At 39.7% G+C, this 17,157-nt stretch overlaps 2 protein-coding genes across 2 annotated transcripts in view; both read right to left on the minus strand.

Moving 5' to 3' along the window:
• Positions 1-9,218: 9,218 nt before the first annotated feature.
• On the minus strand, positions 9,219-16,089 carry CLDND1 (claudin domain containing 1). Its single transcript, XM_070071971.1, has 6 exons — positions 15,928-16,089; positions 14,749-14,792; positions 14,224-14,533; positions 12,448-12,558; positions 10,783-10,920; positions 9,219-10,612 (listed from the first exon to the last, which is right to left on the minus strand). Exons 1-6 carry the CDS (start codon positions 15,932-15,934, stop codon positions 10,392-10,394), a joined length of 831 nt encoding a protein of 276 aa, XP_069928072.1. The 5' UTR covers positions 15,935-16,089; the 3' UTR covers positions 9,219-10,391.
• Positions 14,293-17,157, minus strand: part of CPOX (coproporphyrinogen oxidase) — a 217,103-nt gene continuing 214,238 nt past the window's right edge. The window contains exon 8 of the mRNA XM_002716741.5: positions 14,293-14,533. The gene's annotated coding sequence lies outside the window, so the exon portion shown is untranslated. The remainder of the gene's footprint in view (positions 14,534-17,157) is intronic.

Raw genomic sequence — 17,157 nt, forward strand, 5'->3', positions numbered from 1 at the left:
AAGGATGCCTCAGAAGCCCCTGTGTTAGATACTTCACACAATCACCGAGCTGCGTCTGGAATAATCTAACATTCACTCACTCCTTTTTGATCATACCAAAGAGCCCAGGAGTAAAGATCTCCTCGCCCAGATGAAGACCACAGTTCTTAGAGAAGCAGGGGAGACTTTATGCCTCCCTCAGAGATAACATCAATCCCAAAGTTTGGAGTATCCAGGGAGAAGTTTGGTCGGACTATAACTGCTCAATCTATCTAGTTTCATCTTAAAAACCTGTCCTCCTTTCCACATCAGAGATGATATGGATTAAAGCCTGAGACTCGGAAAGGACTAAGAGCCATAGTAGACAATCTCAAGATACAGGGATTTTAAAGCCATACAATATTCCCTCAAACACTCCCATTCCAGGGGTTCAAAAGCCAAGTGGAGAATGGAAACAAGTATATGATCTCCATCTCATTAATGAGGCAGTGGTACTCATACTTCCTGTTTTCCTAAGCTCTACACCTTGCTATCTTGCTTAATGCTACTCTCTGAGATCTAAATTCTGTCTTGTGCTAAGACAAAAACCTCCCTTTCAGACCAAGTTTCTTGGACACAGTTATGAGAGGAGTATCTTAAAAAAGTCCTAGGGCAATTTACTCTCTACCTATGCCCTCCTGGCTTTGACCTTCCTGATCTGCCCAGAGTCTGATCACTACCCCTCTCCTTCATGCCAATGTTGAGAAGTGGGTAGAGAACAAGTCCATGTTTAGTCTGTTCAGCATCCAAGGTCCAGCACCTGGCCTCAGTTGGTGCTTCCTACTAAAGGATACTATGTGTCTCATTTTCCCTATCTCCTTAGTCACCATTTTGAAGACATTAGCCAAGAACTTGTCATAACAGCTTTGGTTTAAACTGCTAAGTACTTTTTACCACTGGCCAGACTTCCTGCACGGAGTCATTTCTCCTACACTGACAAGGGTGGGGACTCTGGCTACTCTGACTCAAAAGAGTTCACATGTTCTCGCTTGCTAAATTATAGAAGACTCTCTGCCCACCTGTTTAAGATTCTTCTGTTCTCTAATGGTCAATATAACGTTGTTAAACTAGAGCTTTCCTCAAACCCACTGCCCTACAAAGTATAAAAGACTGTGAAACTGTTATGCTAAGATGCTGTACTCTGAGTTGTAACTGTAATCATAACTAGTTTGAATCTTTTGCCATTCACAATATGATTCTCAAAAATATTTATGTATGTCTTTACAAAACATTGTTGGTACTCTGCTTAAGTGTCTTGTCTTCTAGGATAAACATTTTCCTGAAACTCCTAGGGTATGCAACAGTTTGGTAAAGTGTAATTGTGTAAAAATCATTTACCTATTTCCAACCTGGATTCATAAACTGCTTTAAAGCAACTATGAGTTAAAATTCTGTATGTTCTTTTAAAAGATTTTTTTTCTTAATTTACAGGCATTGAGGATTGTTTTAGGATGTGAATTGAAGGAATCAGTAGGTAGGCAAGGAAGTTGTAGAGGAAGCTATAGGCATGACAATGTATCCTTGGTTACAGAAGGTTAAGTCAGATTTTTGAAAGAATTTTTTTTAATAGAAAGGAACTGAGGGAATAAGCATGGTGTGGGTTTTGGTGTGTAAGATTAGCTTGGATGAGATTAGAAGAAAATTATTTTAAAGGTAGCTCTTCCTAGAAGACAGATAGCAGGATTACCTGATTCTCTACCTCTTTGTAACATGATGTAATCAACTGCCCCAGGTGATGGGCTCATAGGCTGATATCACACGCTAATCTTTTGCAATCAAGGGTTTTCTGTTTTCAAAAAGTTTTATGGATCTCAGGGAAGTTTCATGTGTTTTCTGTTGCCTTTATTGAGTTTAATTGCTTTAGAAATTTTAATCTTAAAGGAATTAGCTTTATCTGATTAGATCTGATCCATAGCTTTAGTTAAGAGGCTCAGGTTTAACTTACTTTGGCCAAATGTTTTAAACCTGGCAATTCTTTTACATCTAAAGCTCTAAAACTGAGTCTTTGACATTGAGGCTTCCAGATGGATCCCTAGGACTCTCAAAAGATGAGGCTCTCAATTGGGAGAGAAATTAATTTTCTTAACACACTTTGTGTAAGAAATGACTAAACAACTAGAAGCCATCAAAGTCCAGCCTATACTCCAGACAATGCCCCTGAAGAAATCTGTAGTTCCCCACCGGGGAACCTCAAATCTGCCCTCAAAAGAACGCTTTGCTGCTGTTCCTCAGACGCCCTCTTTTCAGCATGAAGCAGCCAGAGTGGTCATTACCCTCATATCCCTAACAGTTAGGGTCCACTCTTCTGGGAGAAGTGTGGGAATGTTAGTAGCTAGATAAACTAGCAGGCAGTTATGTGCTGTGGGAATGAGAAAAGGGGGAAGTCTCTTTAAAGATTACAAAACATGGCAGGCGCTGCAGCTCACTAGGTTAATCCTCCGCCTGTGGTGCCGGCACTTCGGGTTCTAGTCCGGTTGGGGCACTGGTTCTGTCCCGTTTGCTCCTCTTCCAGTCCAGCTCTCTGCTGTGGCCCAGGAAGGCCGTGGAGGATGGCCCAAGGGCTTGGGCCCTGCACCCGCATGGGAGGCCAGGAGGAAGCACCTGGCTCCTGGCTTCAGATGGGCGCAGCGCCAGCTGTAGTGGCCTTTTGGGGAGTGAACCAATGGGAAAAGGAAGACCTTTCTCTTTCTCGCTCACTAATTCTGCTTGTCAAAAAAAAAAAAAAAAATACAAAACATATACTTCACCCAAAAAACTACCTTTAGCAAAAGTGCCAATCCCACCCCTCTGAGTTTCTAGTTTTATGAGAATAGAAAGAAGTTACCTATTCCACCCTTCTGAAGACTGTTTTATCAAGAGCAGGCTAGACTGGACTACAGTTCTGACCTTTCCGTTGGTTTCTGTCCCTGCCCTTTGATTCACTATTCCCCAAATTGTGCTTAAAAGACTCCACTTCGACCAGTTTCTCAGGTCTGCCTCCCTTGGAAACACCTTCAAAGCTGCTGCAACAGGTTTCTGGTTTAAATAAACCTTGCTTTGCTAAAAAGAGAGAGAGAGAGAGAAATACCAGATTACCTTCAGGGTATCCCCAATTAGACTAGCAGCTGATTTCTCATCAGCAACCATACAGGCTAGGAGAGAATGGAGAGACATAGTCCATGTCCTAAAGAAACAAACTGTCAATCCAGAATACTGTACCCAGCACAGCTGAAATAAAGACCTTCCAAAGCACACAGAAATTGAAAGAATTTGTCACCACTTGTCCAGCCTTACAAATGAGTCTTAAGGATGTGCTACACATAGAAACAAAGAGTAATGGTTGTCATTATGAAAGAATTTGTCACTTGTCTAGCCTTACAAATGAGTCTTAAGGATGTGCTACACACAGAAACAAAGAGTAATGGTCGTCATTATGAAAGAATTTGAAGGCAGAAAATCTAATAAAAGTACAAAGGAAATCCAAAGCAAACAATAGGAATATTTAGGAAAAATGGTAAAACCAATTTGTTACTTATCAATAACCTTGAATGTAAATTGCATAAATTAGTTGATTAAAAGACACAGACTGGCTAAATGGATTCAAAAACAAGACCCAATGATTAGCTGCCTACAAGAAACGCACCTCACCAACAAAGATACACTCAGACTGAAAGTGAAAGGATGGAAAATGATATTCCATGTTAATGGAAAGCTAAAACAAGCAGGGGTAGTCATCTTAATATCAGACAAAATAAACTTTAAAAGTAAACTGTTAAAGAGACAAAGAAGAACATTATGTAATGAATAAGGAATCAATTCAACCACTATGGAATACTATTTAGCCATAAAAAGAACCAAATCCTATCTTTTGCAACAAAATGGATGCAAGTGCAAACCCTTCTGCTTAGTGAAATAAGCCAGTCTCAAAAAGACAAACATCGTTTGTTTTCTCTATATGTGGCAGTTAATACAGAATACCAAAATATGCATAGAAATGAAATGGTAATTTGGAGATAGGATTGTTTTTAGCCCTTGTTTATACTCCTGCGGAATTGTGGTCTTCCTACTTTTCACTTGTTGAATATTATGACTAGAGGCAAGTTAAGCCTGTGAATATAGAGTGGATTAATAGTATGTCTTTGCAAAACCTGATTAAGAGAGGGGAAGTAGGTAGGGAATGAGGGGAGCAGGAGAGTGGGAGAAGTATGATTGTCTTCTTGGAACTGCACCTATGAAATGCATAAAATTTGTATTTAATAAAAGAAATTTATTTAAAAAAATTGTACCTATGGAATGTAACAAATTTGTTCTCTTTAATGAAAAACTTATAACAATTTGATTTGTATTCATGTCAATAATTCTTTCCTTCCTGTTTTTTTGTTTTGTTTTGTTTTTTAAGATTTTTACCTATTTATTTGAAAAGGCAGAGTTACAGAAAGAGGGAAAAACAGAAATGTCTTCCATCTACTGGTTCAACCTCCCAATGGCTACAACAGACAGTGCTGGGCCAATCCAAAGCCAGGAGCCAGGAGTCTCCTGCAGGCCTGCCATATGGGTGCAGGAGCCCAAGCACTCAAGCCACATCCTCCACTACTTTCCCAGGCCATAAGCAGAGAGATAGATCAGAAGAGGTACAGCTAGGACATAAACCAGCACCTTATGGGAATGCTAACACCACAGGTGGAGGCTTAGTCTACTACCCAGCCACCCTTCCTGGTTTTAACCAAGAGTATGATCACCATTAAATAAGCAGATGGGAACAAAAATATTTACTTTGTCAAGGAACAATCACCCCAGACTACAGCATTCTTGAAAGTACTAAATTAGAGAAAGTAGTGTCCCTCATCCAGTTTCTCTTTCCATGGTTGGTTACCTGCAGTGCAAATGTGTTTTGCGAGACCACATTCAGATAACCTTTTCTACACTGTACTGTTATCCTTGCTCTATCTCATTCTTCATTATTATTGTTTATCTCTTCCTGTACCTAATTTATAAATCAGAATTTAACACAGGAATGTATGCATGGGCAAAAACATAGTATAGACTTGTATAGCATCTGATACTGAGGTCACATGAAAATATACTCCCTGTGGATAAGGGGATTTGTATTTTGGACTTGAAGCCAAAACAAGGGAGGCTTCCTATTACCTCCTGCCAAATACAAACCTTAGAACCAGCAACTGAAGTGTACTGGGTCAGCAGGCTGAATCTTCAAACTTCTCCATTCAGCAGTGGTGTGATGGATTTGGGACTTTCTCAAAATGCCAGCTGACAGCAGAATGAGGTGCTGGAATATATGGGAGAAATAAAGCAGGCACTATGCCAGGTCTGTTTACTCACAGCCCACCATCTCTTTCTAATAATCTGCCTGGAAGACAAGAGAATTCTATTTCTGGCTTTGAAAAGCTTTCAAACTTATCTGCCTACTGTAATAACTGAGAAGATGTAAAACACTGCAATGACCTAACTACATATCAAACTAAATCAGATTCTCTGAGTGGCAAGTATTTTCAAAAATGCCCTGATCTGTGCTAACTAATAAAGTACCAAAAAATGTAGTATATGAGTGAAATTAACATTCTGAGATTTGATGCTTGTTTATAGCCCTTGTCACTACTGTTGAAGAACAGTGTCTTTTTCTTCATACTATTTGTTGAATACTTAGTGTGGGGTTAATCTTGTGAGTATAAAATAGACTGAGAATAGATCATTGTAAAAATTAAAAGAAATGGGAAAAGAAGGAAGAGGGAGGGTGGTATTGTGAGCAGGAGGGAGGCTAAGGTGGGAAATATTACTATGCTCCTAAATCTGTATATATGAAATACATGAAATTTGCTTACCTTAAAAAATTTTAATACAAAAAGAAGTGAGCAAAATAAACACATTCCCTGGGGCATTCCAATACATAGCTTAGGCTGAGAACCACTTTAGGGACTTGGTAGCCCCATCTCCTCATAATGCAGCCAGTCATAACTAGTGCTGATCAGTTTTCATAATCTTCAGGGTAACTTCATGAGGCAAGTATGACAAACACAGCTTTTCTCAGATGGGAAAAGGGGAGAACAGAAATGCTAGGAGACAGACCTGGGACCTGGGATTGTGAATATAGGATTCTATCTCCTGAGCTGGATTCTTAACCTCCACACTATAGTTCCTGAATGCCCTGACCCCAGAGATCTTGCCAATCACATAATATATTCCCTTTATAGGGGGGATCAACTAATGGCTGTATATAAGAGGCCATTCCAATATTCCTTTCAAAAAGGACATAACTTTCCTCTACTGAAGTTGAGAAGGAAAAACAATTTCCAAGAACTAGCTTTTATAGATTTGCAAAGTGTGTGGTAGGTAGTAATAAATCAACAGATGATTAGAGTTGTTAAGCAGTTAAAATACAATAGCATTTTTAAAAGCATTAGTTGAGGCAGAATGACAGGGACAGACAGTTCCCATCTAATTGGTCACTCCCCAAATTCCTGCAACAGCTAGGTCTTGGCCAAGCAAATGCCTGGAGTCTCTCACATGGTCTCTCTAGGTCTCTCACATGGGTGACAGGAACTCAATTATCTGTGCCATCACTGCTGTCTTCCAGGATCTCAATTAGCAGAAAGATGGAGTCAGGAGCCAGAGGCAGGTATCAAACTCAGGTACTCCAATATGGCACATGGGCATCTTAACTACTAAGCTAACTTCCTGCATCAAGACAACACAACTGTCAACAGAATCAACCTTATATTTTTGAACAGTCATCCTTGGTATTTTGAAGTTGAGAATAAGGAAACTGTATAGCACAGACCATGCAGATAAAACTAAAGATGATGAAAGAAGATGCCATGGAAAATTAGGAGAGCAAGAAAATAAAAAAGAATTGTGAATATATAACAACACAAGTTAAGGAAAAAATGAGATCAGAAGGCTGGAAGATTGGAAGAGGCTGAAAGGCTGAAGGATACATGAGGTAAAGTTCATAAGCTGAGACACTAACACTCATTATTCATTAACTCAGATATTAAAAAAAAGGTGAAGCCAAATGGAAAGATTCTCTCATTTTGCATTTCTAAACCTCTCCAAAGGTAAAGAGCAAGTAATATAAATTGTATCTAGCTTTACTCAAGTTTACTAAAAGTGTGTATATGTTGAGTAACAGTAATTTTACCAGTAGATAATCTGGCACTGAAGAGAATTTAATGACCCTATGATAATGTCCATGGGGTAAATCTTCATTCTATTCTGGCAATTTAGGATTTCACATCACAAATTTACAGGAAATTAACACATACCTATATTCTGACCTTAGAGGAAAATGCATCTCATCAAAATAGTGTCAGAACACCTGATGAGCAATGGAAAAAGAATTCCTGAACATAAATGTGTTCTCTTGTTTTGTTCCTCTCATATTAAGGGATGAATCATTATTCACTTATGAGAAGAAAGCTGAAAAGAGGACAAAAGACTCCACCCATCTGTGCCAGGACAGAGCTGCATCCGCTTGTGAAGTAACAATCTGCATCTTCAGAACTGCACCCATTAGCTGCTCTTTCAGCTGCTAGGAAACGTAGGGAGGTGCTGCTATCTGCAAAGTCAAGTTAATTTAACAGTTATTTTCATTTTAGGTGAAAGCTTACATGCTGATTAATTAAAATACCCTCACACTATATATTTAGAGTCAGTGGGACAGGACTGGCTCTTTAAACAGTGCCAGTCTGCAATTTGTTGTTGTTTCTAGACTACAAAAACAAACTGACTTATATGAGCATACCCCTTTCTCCTTTCTCCTCAATCATGTGACTAAACAACAGATGGCTCACCTCTAAGTGGTTTACCAACCATATTCTACACTCCCCCCACCAGAGTACTTCAAAAGTTGGTGGAAAATGAAACTAAAAGTTTATTTTAGTGCAAAATTTTGGAAATTCAATTTTATAACATGCATTTTCCACTAACTGTTTAAAGACTCTTCCTACACATGCAAACACACCTCAATCCTTAGGACACCTCAAGACTTAGTAAAGCTTTTTAAACAGATTACTAGTCACTGGGTTCCTAGTGTATTATGATAAAATGGTAGGCATACTTACTATTATCTAAAAAAATAATTTTTTTAAGAATTATTCTGCCTTTTTACTGTACCAAATTTTGGTGGTTTTATGGCCATCCTTAAATTCTGAAATGGGTCTTTTACTAAAAAGCATATAGAAGATGTTTATCTCCATCATTCAGTTAATTAGGCCTATAAAATTATGGTCTTAAAACACATGTCTCAAGTTATCATAAAGCTCATGTTCTGAAATATCTGGAAGTTATTTTTACTTTGGGAATTGCTTTCAAAGATTAAACAGCATTGCTTTCAAAGATTAAACGGAAAGAAATTAACAGGATTTACTTTACCATTGAATTTATGTTATTAGGTGAATCAAAAATCATTAGATAGCAGTATCACATGGCTCAACCAATGAGAACCATGAGACAGCAGAAAAACTGCACTTTCGCGTTAAAAAAAATATGGCCTTATATATTACAAAGAAGAGTTTTTGCAAGAGAGCTGACCTCAGCTATTCAATAATGTGCTATAAACACCAATCACAACACAGATTCAGGAACAAGAGTTACAATGCTCACTTTCTATGCCTAATGATACTACCAGTTAGAACTATTTCCACAACGTACATTAAAGACTGGTTTGGATGGAGTCATCAGGCAATTCTGGGGGTAACAAGACAGGACACTTTTTGACTTCCCAAAAGTGTCATGCTGTCAATTATGCTTAAGTCCCATTCCCAAAAGTTTCATTTGCTCACTTAGGCTTCGTCCTATCTATCTTCCACAGAAGGTGTCAAAGGACAAGGAAACTGCGAGAGATAAGAATCAGTAGGTTTGACATTGACTTGATCATTTTTTCCATATAGAACACAAACATCCACAGCCATTCAATGATGTAATAGGATACCAGCCACCTTAATGTGATAGAGATCACAAACCTAGCTTGAAAACATGCTTTAAAATTCCAAAATATGTAAGATAAATATTCTCTTCTACTGGGGGAAAGGGTTCCCACATTTTCTGGAACATAAAACAGTCTACAACACAAGACATAAAGATGGATCCGTACAGCAATAGAGCATTTTCTATTAAGACCCACAGAGATCTTCTTTCTGATTCCTCCACTACTTTATCCTACAGTACTGAGGTTTAAATCAATTCAGATACTCCATACACAATTATTTGAGTCTCTTCTCATTTTTAATTTTATTTTTTTAAAAAAGACAGATTTAGGATATGGTAAGAAATTACTAAGTTACATTTTTTTAAATCTGTCAAGTGCTACAGTAATGGAATAAATGAATTTTTAAAAGCTCAATGTTTAGACATATTTATAAAAAATGACTCAATTAGAAGACATTAAATAATGTTGACACAAACCAGTAAGGGGTTAGGCAAGGAAAGGCACATAATTTCACCACAAGAAATAAAGACCATTCTTGGAGGTTAATGGATAAAGCTTTAGATCTTGTGGTAGTTTACCCAGCTCTGGAGGGTCTTTGTGGTGGACACTTCTGTATGGTACTTGGAATAAATAAAAGCAGTTGGGGAATTTACTCTGAAATCTTAATGTAAAGTTAAAAAGAACACATTCTTCAAAAACCTAGCGTGAAGAGGGAAGGAGCAAAAATTCAAAGTGGCTTGGTAGCACTGAAAATCCTAATGAAGAGATCTAAATAATAAAATAAGATCAACCTTCTTGTCTGGCTGAATTAAAATTCTTACAGTTACAAAATTAAATGTAAGTAAACACTGTATTTTTCCCTTTTCTTATAGGCAGACACAGTGTAAGTATAAACAGCTGCTACATCTCACTTCAAAGGAACTCATGTGCCAATGTCTAGGGAAAAGGATTTTAGATAGCTTCCCAGCTTTATGGAGCCCAGGTCTGAAAATACCCTAATACCACTGGTTGACTAGCTATCTACAACAGCAAAGTAAACATGAAGTTCTAACAATAACAAGAGGTTTCCCAAAGAAACTGAAAAGTTTCTAGCTGTAAAGATGTAGTTACTTTACTTTTCCTGCTAACAGGCATCAGCAGAATTTGTTCTGGGTCAATTTGCTGCTGCCAATTTTCTTTCACAAATTTGTGCCAAGTCTCTATCCATGTCTTTGTATCTGGACTCTGAACTTAGATTAGTGTGTTTAAATGACGGAATCACTCAGAATAAACCACATAAATTTTAGTGGTATTGTTATCTAGTGTCATATATGTATAAATTAAATGGATTTTCCAGATAAAATGGTATATCCACAAAGAAGATTAAAATTAAAAACTGGGAGGGAGGCCAGGTAAAATGTCAATATTAAAAAATAATAAAAATGGCAATTGTAAAGCAGGCAGTTTCCATTCACGCCACACGATACGCCTTCATTAAGGTGTACTCTTTCCGGTTGGTGTGAGCAGCCCAGATGAAGAGGGCAGAAGCCATGAACTGTAAGGGAGCTGAGACGCAAGCCAGGCAGAAGGACCATCCAAATTCACCAGACACATTCTCAGGCAGCTCAAGTTTCTGATGCAGTAGTTCAATTCCAGCAACATAACAACTTACTGAGCCCAGTGTACAAAGACCTTGGGGGAAATTTAGAAAACAAAACAAAATATGGCTAGGTAAGAACACTGTCAAGAGCTCTGCATGTAATTCAATCGAGCAGTAAAAGGTCAATGTTTCTGAATTATAACTCTTTGGGCCCTAAAGACACAGGAAGAAGTCAAAAGGTAAGTACGATGTCAAGACCCACCTGCAAGGAGATGGAGAATGCCTGTGGCAATGGTGGGATACAAGCTTCGGCAGATACAGGCACAAAGTCCAATCAAAGCCCCAAAGCACATCAAACCCAGACTCACAAAAGGTAAGAGGAACTGGCAACGCCAAAGATCTGATTGTTAAAAAAAGAATAATACTGTTACCTCTATTTCATGACATTTCCCCACAATGACAATTATTTCATATTCTAAGCAGATCTTCTCTCAAAAAGAAAGAGGTATTTTAGTATCAAGGCCATTTCCTAAAGCACATTGTTTAAAAGGATGCTAACGCTGCACTGATAAAAGTACAAGGCCACTAACAGGTTACAATTAATAAAGGTTTAGTACATGCCATGTATCATTTGTTCTATTTATATGCTTTGCCTATTAATCCTCCCCACAACCTTAGAAAGAACATATTACTATCTTCTCTATTTACTAAGGCAAAAGGCATCATAAATAGCTTGTACAAAATACAGTAAGTAGAAGAATCAGAATGTAAATAAAAAAAAGTCTACTTCCACATACAAACAATATCTAGGGTCCTTACAGGACCTAAAGGCAGTGGAAACGGAACGGTGCTTGCATGGCCATTGAAAAACAACAAAGCACAACAAAGAGTATGTGGAATGTACCAGAAGCTATATAAATGGCAGTTTTAATGACTTTTTTTAATTGGTTTTACTTTCTGGAAATTTGTGAAAGCCTTTCTTCTAATTAACTTTACTTCAAATTGTTAGTAATAAACATCTTCCTATGCAATCTCATAGTAAAACTGAACACCTATAGGTTACTGAATGTTTCTCCTCATAACACAATCATTCCCCCAGGTTTCTATAACCCTAAAACTGAAGCTCAAAACTCAAAAGTTTGCATTTCACAGGCAGCCTGACCATCAAGGAACAGAACATTCCTAATAAACACTTTCCTTTCTTTTCATCTGCACTGTTGGTACTATGACCTAAGACTGGATGAACACTTTCAGTAGGCCTGATACTAAGTTACTCAATTAGAGCCTGCAGCCAACTTTTTTCAACATGCCTGTCAATTAAGTAATTCCTACTAAATTTTCTCTTAATTAAATGAGTCCATCAATCTTCTGGAAGTTTGGATTCCACTACGCAATTATATCAACTGCCTCCCTCAAGTTCAACTCATGGAAATTTGGTAGGTATCTACCTTCTAAAATAAGTTGCTGTTATTAGAACAGAACTGTCACTGGATTTTTTTTTTTTTTTTTTTTGCAAACTTACGTGATTTATTTGTAAGCAAGAGAGAGATTTTCCATCTGCTGGTTCACTCCCCAAATGGCCCCAACAGCCGGGGTTGGGCTAAGCTAAAGCCAGGAGCCTATAACTCCATTCAACTCTCCGACCTGGGTGGCAGGGTCCCAAGGACTGGCCATCATTCATTGCTTTTCCAGGCACATTAACAGCAGGAAGCTCTTTGGGCAGTGGAGCAGCCAGGACTTCAACAGCGCTCATAGGAGATGCTGGCAAAGCAGGCCATAGCCACACGTGCTATACCACAATGCCAGCTCCTGGGATCTTATTTCAATATGACACTACTACCTCATCTTGTTCCAAAAGCAGAGTTAAATACAATACAAAATTATTTCCTTTCTCCCTCAATCGTCCTACTGAGATCAAAATACTCACAGGTCCGAAGTAGATCAATTCCACTATTGTGGTTTCCGGGATCAACAAATTTCTCCATGAACTGTTCATTTAGTGTGAAACTTACGCATTTTGTAACCACGTCAAATGACTCTGGAAAAAAACAATGACTGTTTGTAGTTTCCATTACAAACATTTAACAATAATCTCTTTTAGTAATTATTCTCTGAAATAAAAGGTGCTGTAAAAAAATATCACCATGAATTTCTTTGGTTCCAACCTGAAACAGGTCTTATCAAAGCCCAATGGATGCCACTGGTTCTGAGGATACATGCATGAGGAAGAAATAAAAGGAGTAAAATATCATCAAATAGCAATATAAGAAGAGCAGGAAGAAGGGGAGAGTACAAAGATTGAAATAATAGAAACTTTATCCTCTTCCCCCCACAACTAGTGAAGTCATGGCTCCCATTTCAGCAAAAAATTTCACCCATCCAGCTCCTCAGACAAGAAACTTTCCAGCCATTCTTGTCCATATAAACACCATCTGGAAATACTAGAAGTTCTTCTTTCAAAATATATCCACAATCCAGCTGTTGCTCACTATTACAACGGACTGAGTCACAATCACCTCTCATATGAATGACAGCATTAGCATCCTAATGAGTGCCCTAGCTTTCATCCTTGCCTGCTGCCCGCCTGTTCTCACTATATCATCCAGGGCAACCAGATCACGTCTTTCCACTCCTCTAAGTGTTCCTGCTCTAAAGGCTTTCCTATGTAGTCAAGAGTAAAAACTCACCTCCACATCATAGCTAGAGTACTGTATGATGTGCCCTACTCCTACCTAAGGGTTCATCTTTGACAGCATACCCAACTCTCCCCCACTCCTTCCATGGCAGCCCAGTAGGTTCTTTGGTGGTCCTTGAATACTTTAACCATGCTCCTGCCACAGTCTCTGTAGCCCTTGTTCCTTCCAACCTTAATGATCACCACCAGCCTCTGCCCTGCTGCCACGAACTACCCATATAGTTAACACCCTTATTTGGTCTTTACCTATACCAAGTCTTTATCATTTTATCAATGAAATCTATTCTAATTATCCTATGGAAAATCATAACCTATGCTTACAATATTCCTTTCCTGTATTTCCAAATCTTTTGCTTCATTCTTCCATGTTAAATGTCGTCATCTCACACACTGTATAATTATTTTGTTTATACTGTTACACTCCTTTATTCTGTTTATTGCCTGCCACCCTTAGCATTCTAATAAATGACAGCTCCCCACAACTAAGGATTTGTTCTCCAAGCTATAAAGCCCTGGAACACAGGGGCAGGCAGTAAATACTCAGTGAATAAATGACTTAACAACTAGTAGGATTCCAGTATCAAGTGCTCCAGGCCCTCCTAAACACAAGTGAACATTTTACAGTGAATTGTGACCAACTTTTCCACCTTTCCTTCACATGATTTCCTTTTCTTCATATATAATGATATACTATCACTTTTGATATATGGCAATTCAAACCTGTTCTGCTATGATTGAAAGATAAAGCTCCTCCGCTAAGCGACCAACCCAAGTAGTCATAAGTAAATTGTAAAGTTGTCCCTTACAAAGTGCTCTAAAGATCTGAATGGAGAACTAAAGCAGTAGCATGGCAATGCATAGAAGTTGGGGTGAAGAGGTGGTAGGGAGAGAAGAGACATAAGAAGACGTAAGATGCCCACAAATCTGCTTATATATAATTCAGCAATCATAGATCACTTTATGCTACTAAACAAGTACATTAGAGAGAAGTGAAAATAAGAGGAATACCTGTCCTTTCTGGCGGACTGTACCAATGTGTGTTTTTGGGTACGGTGATACACCGTCTCCACAATCCCATTGTGCCGTTGTATCGGAAAAGTGCATCGTTGTAAGTCTTTTCATCTGCCTCATCACTAATGAAGTCTTCCCAGATGCTTTTATTCCAATCACTTGAATTCTCTTGAACTGGACTTCGATACTCATACCAAAAGTCTGTGCCAATTGAGGCTGCCATGTAGATGGTGGAAATGAGGCTAAGCACACAAGCAATTACAAATGCTGTAGCAAAACGGTTATCCATTCTGGCATTCAGACTGCTCTGTTTAAAAGTTGAAGAAAGAAGATGTCAGACTTTACAAATAAGAAAGATTGTTTTGAAAGGAATTATCTCAGAATCACCCTTGAAACTACTCCCCATGCCTTGGTTTAGAGTAATAATATATTTTTAAATTAAAAAAAAAAAAAAGCAAGCACATTTTTAAGTGTAAGAACAAAACTCATTCCCATGAAAGTACTTATTGAATGCTCACATACCCAGGATGCTACGGAGACAGAGGTCTTGTTCTCTAGTCTATCACCTGCATACTAAAACAGACAACACTGAAATGGACATACACATTACAGATACAAACAGACATGCCCATGGTCAGCAGTGTACCGTGCACACATTTTTAAGTATAGACCGAATTTTTACACAAGCTGGAGAGCATTAAGGCGTTCTGGGTTTGAGCGTGAGAAAGGCACAGGAAAAGGAAGCAGTGAAAATCGGATTCTCCCAGTTTTCCTCTGAAGAGGGAAGCCTCCCAAAACAAGGGCAGGAGTCAGGAGCTATTTGAAAGAGTTGACAATGTTTGTTAAGTCGAGGGAAAGGTTGTCCTAGGTGTACGGAATAACAAGAAAACAATAACATGTAATAATGCTAGATATCCATCTCCCCATCTATCAAAGATAAGACAAGCTGCTTTATGCTGTGGAAATGTTTCACTCCTGTCTATTCTCTCCATTCCTAACACATCTGCGCCTCCTCACCTGCTACCTTGCTCTCTCTCTTAATCCTAAGGTGGAACATACCTTCCTAAAAACTAAGTGATCCCTCCTCAGACAGAAAGAAAACTCCGAATCAAGGCAAAATACATACACTCCCAAGACGTGGACAGGGCTCCACGGCAGTAGTAAATGGCCGCAGTAAAATGACTCAAGGCGGATCACGCTGAGTCAAATACTGCAAGTGTACACCGTGACCGCACCAAACACCTTAGGAAGGTGCAGGAAAACAGGCTCGCAAACTGGGGTTGCTGAGTTGGGAAGATGGGAAGTGACTCAGGAGAGATCAAAGTAATGACGATAATTAACGATAATTCAAGAAGTTGGGTTCATATTTTGATTTTTTTTTTTAAATCCCCTTTCATGCTGGGGCTCTCAAATGACCTCAGAAGGTCCCTACACAGGAGCGGCGGCTCCAGCGAGGCCAACGCCAGCTACGGCCTCCCGAGGCTGGGGCGGGGCAGCCCTGCGCCGCCCCCCGGCCAGGGGCCTCAGGTCCCCAACCAGGCCCCTGCCCAGACCGCTTGGCCCCCAGGAAATCCCCCTGCCGCTCAGAAGGCGCCCAGCTCCGGCGGCCGCCGCACACAGGAAAAGGGGCCCTCTGCAAACCACCGGGAAGCCGAACGGCTACGCGACCCCCGCCCGGCGACGCCAGCCCTACTCACTCACCGCCCATGCTCTTGCTCCAACAGCTTCACCCTCTAGCTCAGACCACAGCACCCTACTCTCCCCGCGCCTCCTCTGACGCACTTCCCTGCAGAACCCGCCCCCTCCATAACTCCCGCGCCTCCGCCTCCGCCTCCGCCTCCATCCCGGGCCTGGCCGCAGCCCGGGACCGAGGGGGCTTGTGGGAGTTGTAGGAGGGACAGAGGGAAAACTGCCAGAGAAGCCCGTTGGCATTCCTGGGGCCGCGCGCGATGTATTGTGGGGGATGTAGTCCAGCTCTGGAAGTCCAAGCGAACGCGGTCTTCTATCTTAAGGTCCAAAAAGTGAGACGGCCTGTATTCTGTCCTCGTTCTTTGTAATTGTGACCGAAATAGCTCATCCCTTTCTTTCAGTCCTGTGCTCTATCACGCCACCCTACTTCCAAATATAAAGGTAAATGAACAGCAATGCGATTCTAGTTTTCAAATGTTAATCCATTTTTTCCTCTCCCACAATCTCCCATTGGAGCGTTGAGTCTTTCTGACTTTATTACTTAAGTTTAGAATAAAAAGCATGTGATCCACCGAATGGTAAACATGTAGAATGTAATGACTTTATTCGGCTTCATAAATAATATCCCTTGGCTTCATAAAATTTATGTTTGTTGCTATCTTTTCTTTGTGACAAGGGATACTATTTGTCTATTGCAATGATGCAAGGTTTCCTTTTAGAATAAATTTCAGTTAATTAAAAAGAAGACTTAGGATATGAATATCTCAAAAAATGCGGATAAAAATTTGTTGCTAGTGTGCACCCTTGAGTGGCAGCAGGTGGTTGCTGACTCAAGTGGTTAGGTCCCTGCCACCCACCTGGGGGACCTGGATTGTGCTCCTAGCTCCCAGCTTTTGAGAAAGGACCAACAGATGGGAATCCCACCGCCTTTTCCTCCCTCTTCCTTCCTCTCTTTCATCCTCTCTGTGTCTCAAATAACTGAGTAAATTAAATTTGTTTTTTTAAAATTTGTGAATACAATATGAAAAAGTTTAGGAGATACTACCTAAAAGAGATAAGGTCTTGGACCACACTGGAGACCACAGTTGTGTGGCACAGAAGCAACAGAATGATTCTAAGCCCTCACATGTTGCACAGAAATTCTTTTCCAGGAAGTAGGAACACCTGGACAGCAACATATGGGGACCCTTGAACATTGCATGGGACCGGTGAAGGATGAATTTCCAACAGACACCTACAGAG

This window comes from Oryctolagus cuniculus, chromosome 4, assembly GCF_964237555.1.
Source record: "Oryctolagus cuniculus chromosome 4, mOryCun1.1, whole genome shotgun sequence".
In the NCBI taxonomy this organism is placed as follows: Eukaryota; Metazoa; Chordata; class Mammalia; order Lagomorpha; family Leporidae; genus Oryctolagus; species Oryctolagus cuniculus.

Excerpts from the sequence above, each read along its gene's own strand:
- CLDND1 (XM_070071971.1), bottom strand. Across the intron at positions 14,534-14,748 it reads CTGTCTCCGTAGCATCCTGG|AGCAGTCTGAATGCCAGAAT; the intron begins GTATGTGAGCAT and ends ACTTTTAAACAG. Across the intron at positions 10,613-10,782 it reads CATTCTCCATCTCCTTGCAG|GTCTTTGTACACTGGGCTCA; the intron begins GTGGGTCTTGAC and ends ATTTCCCCCAAG.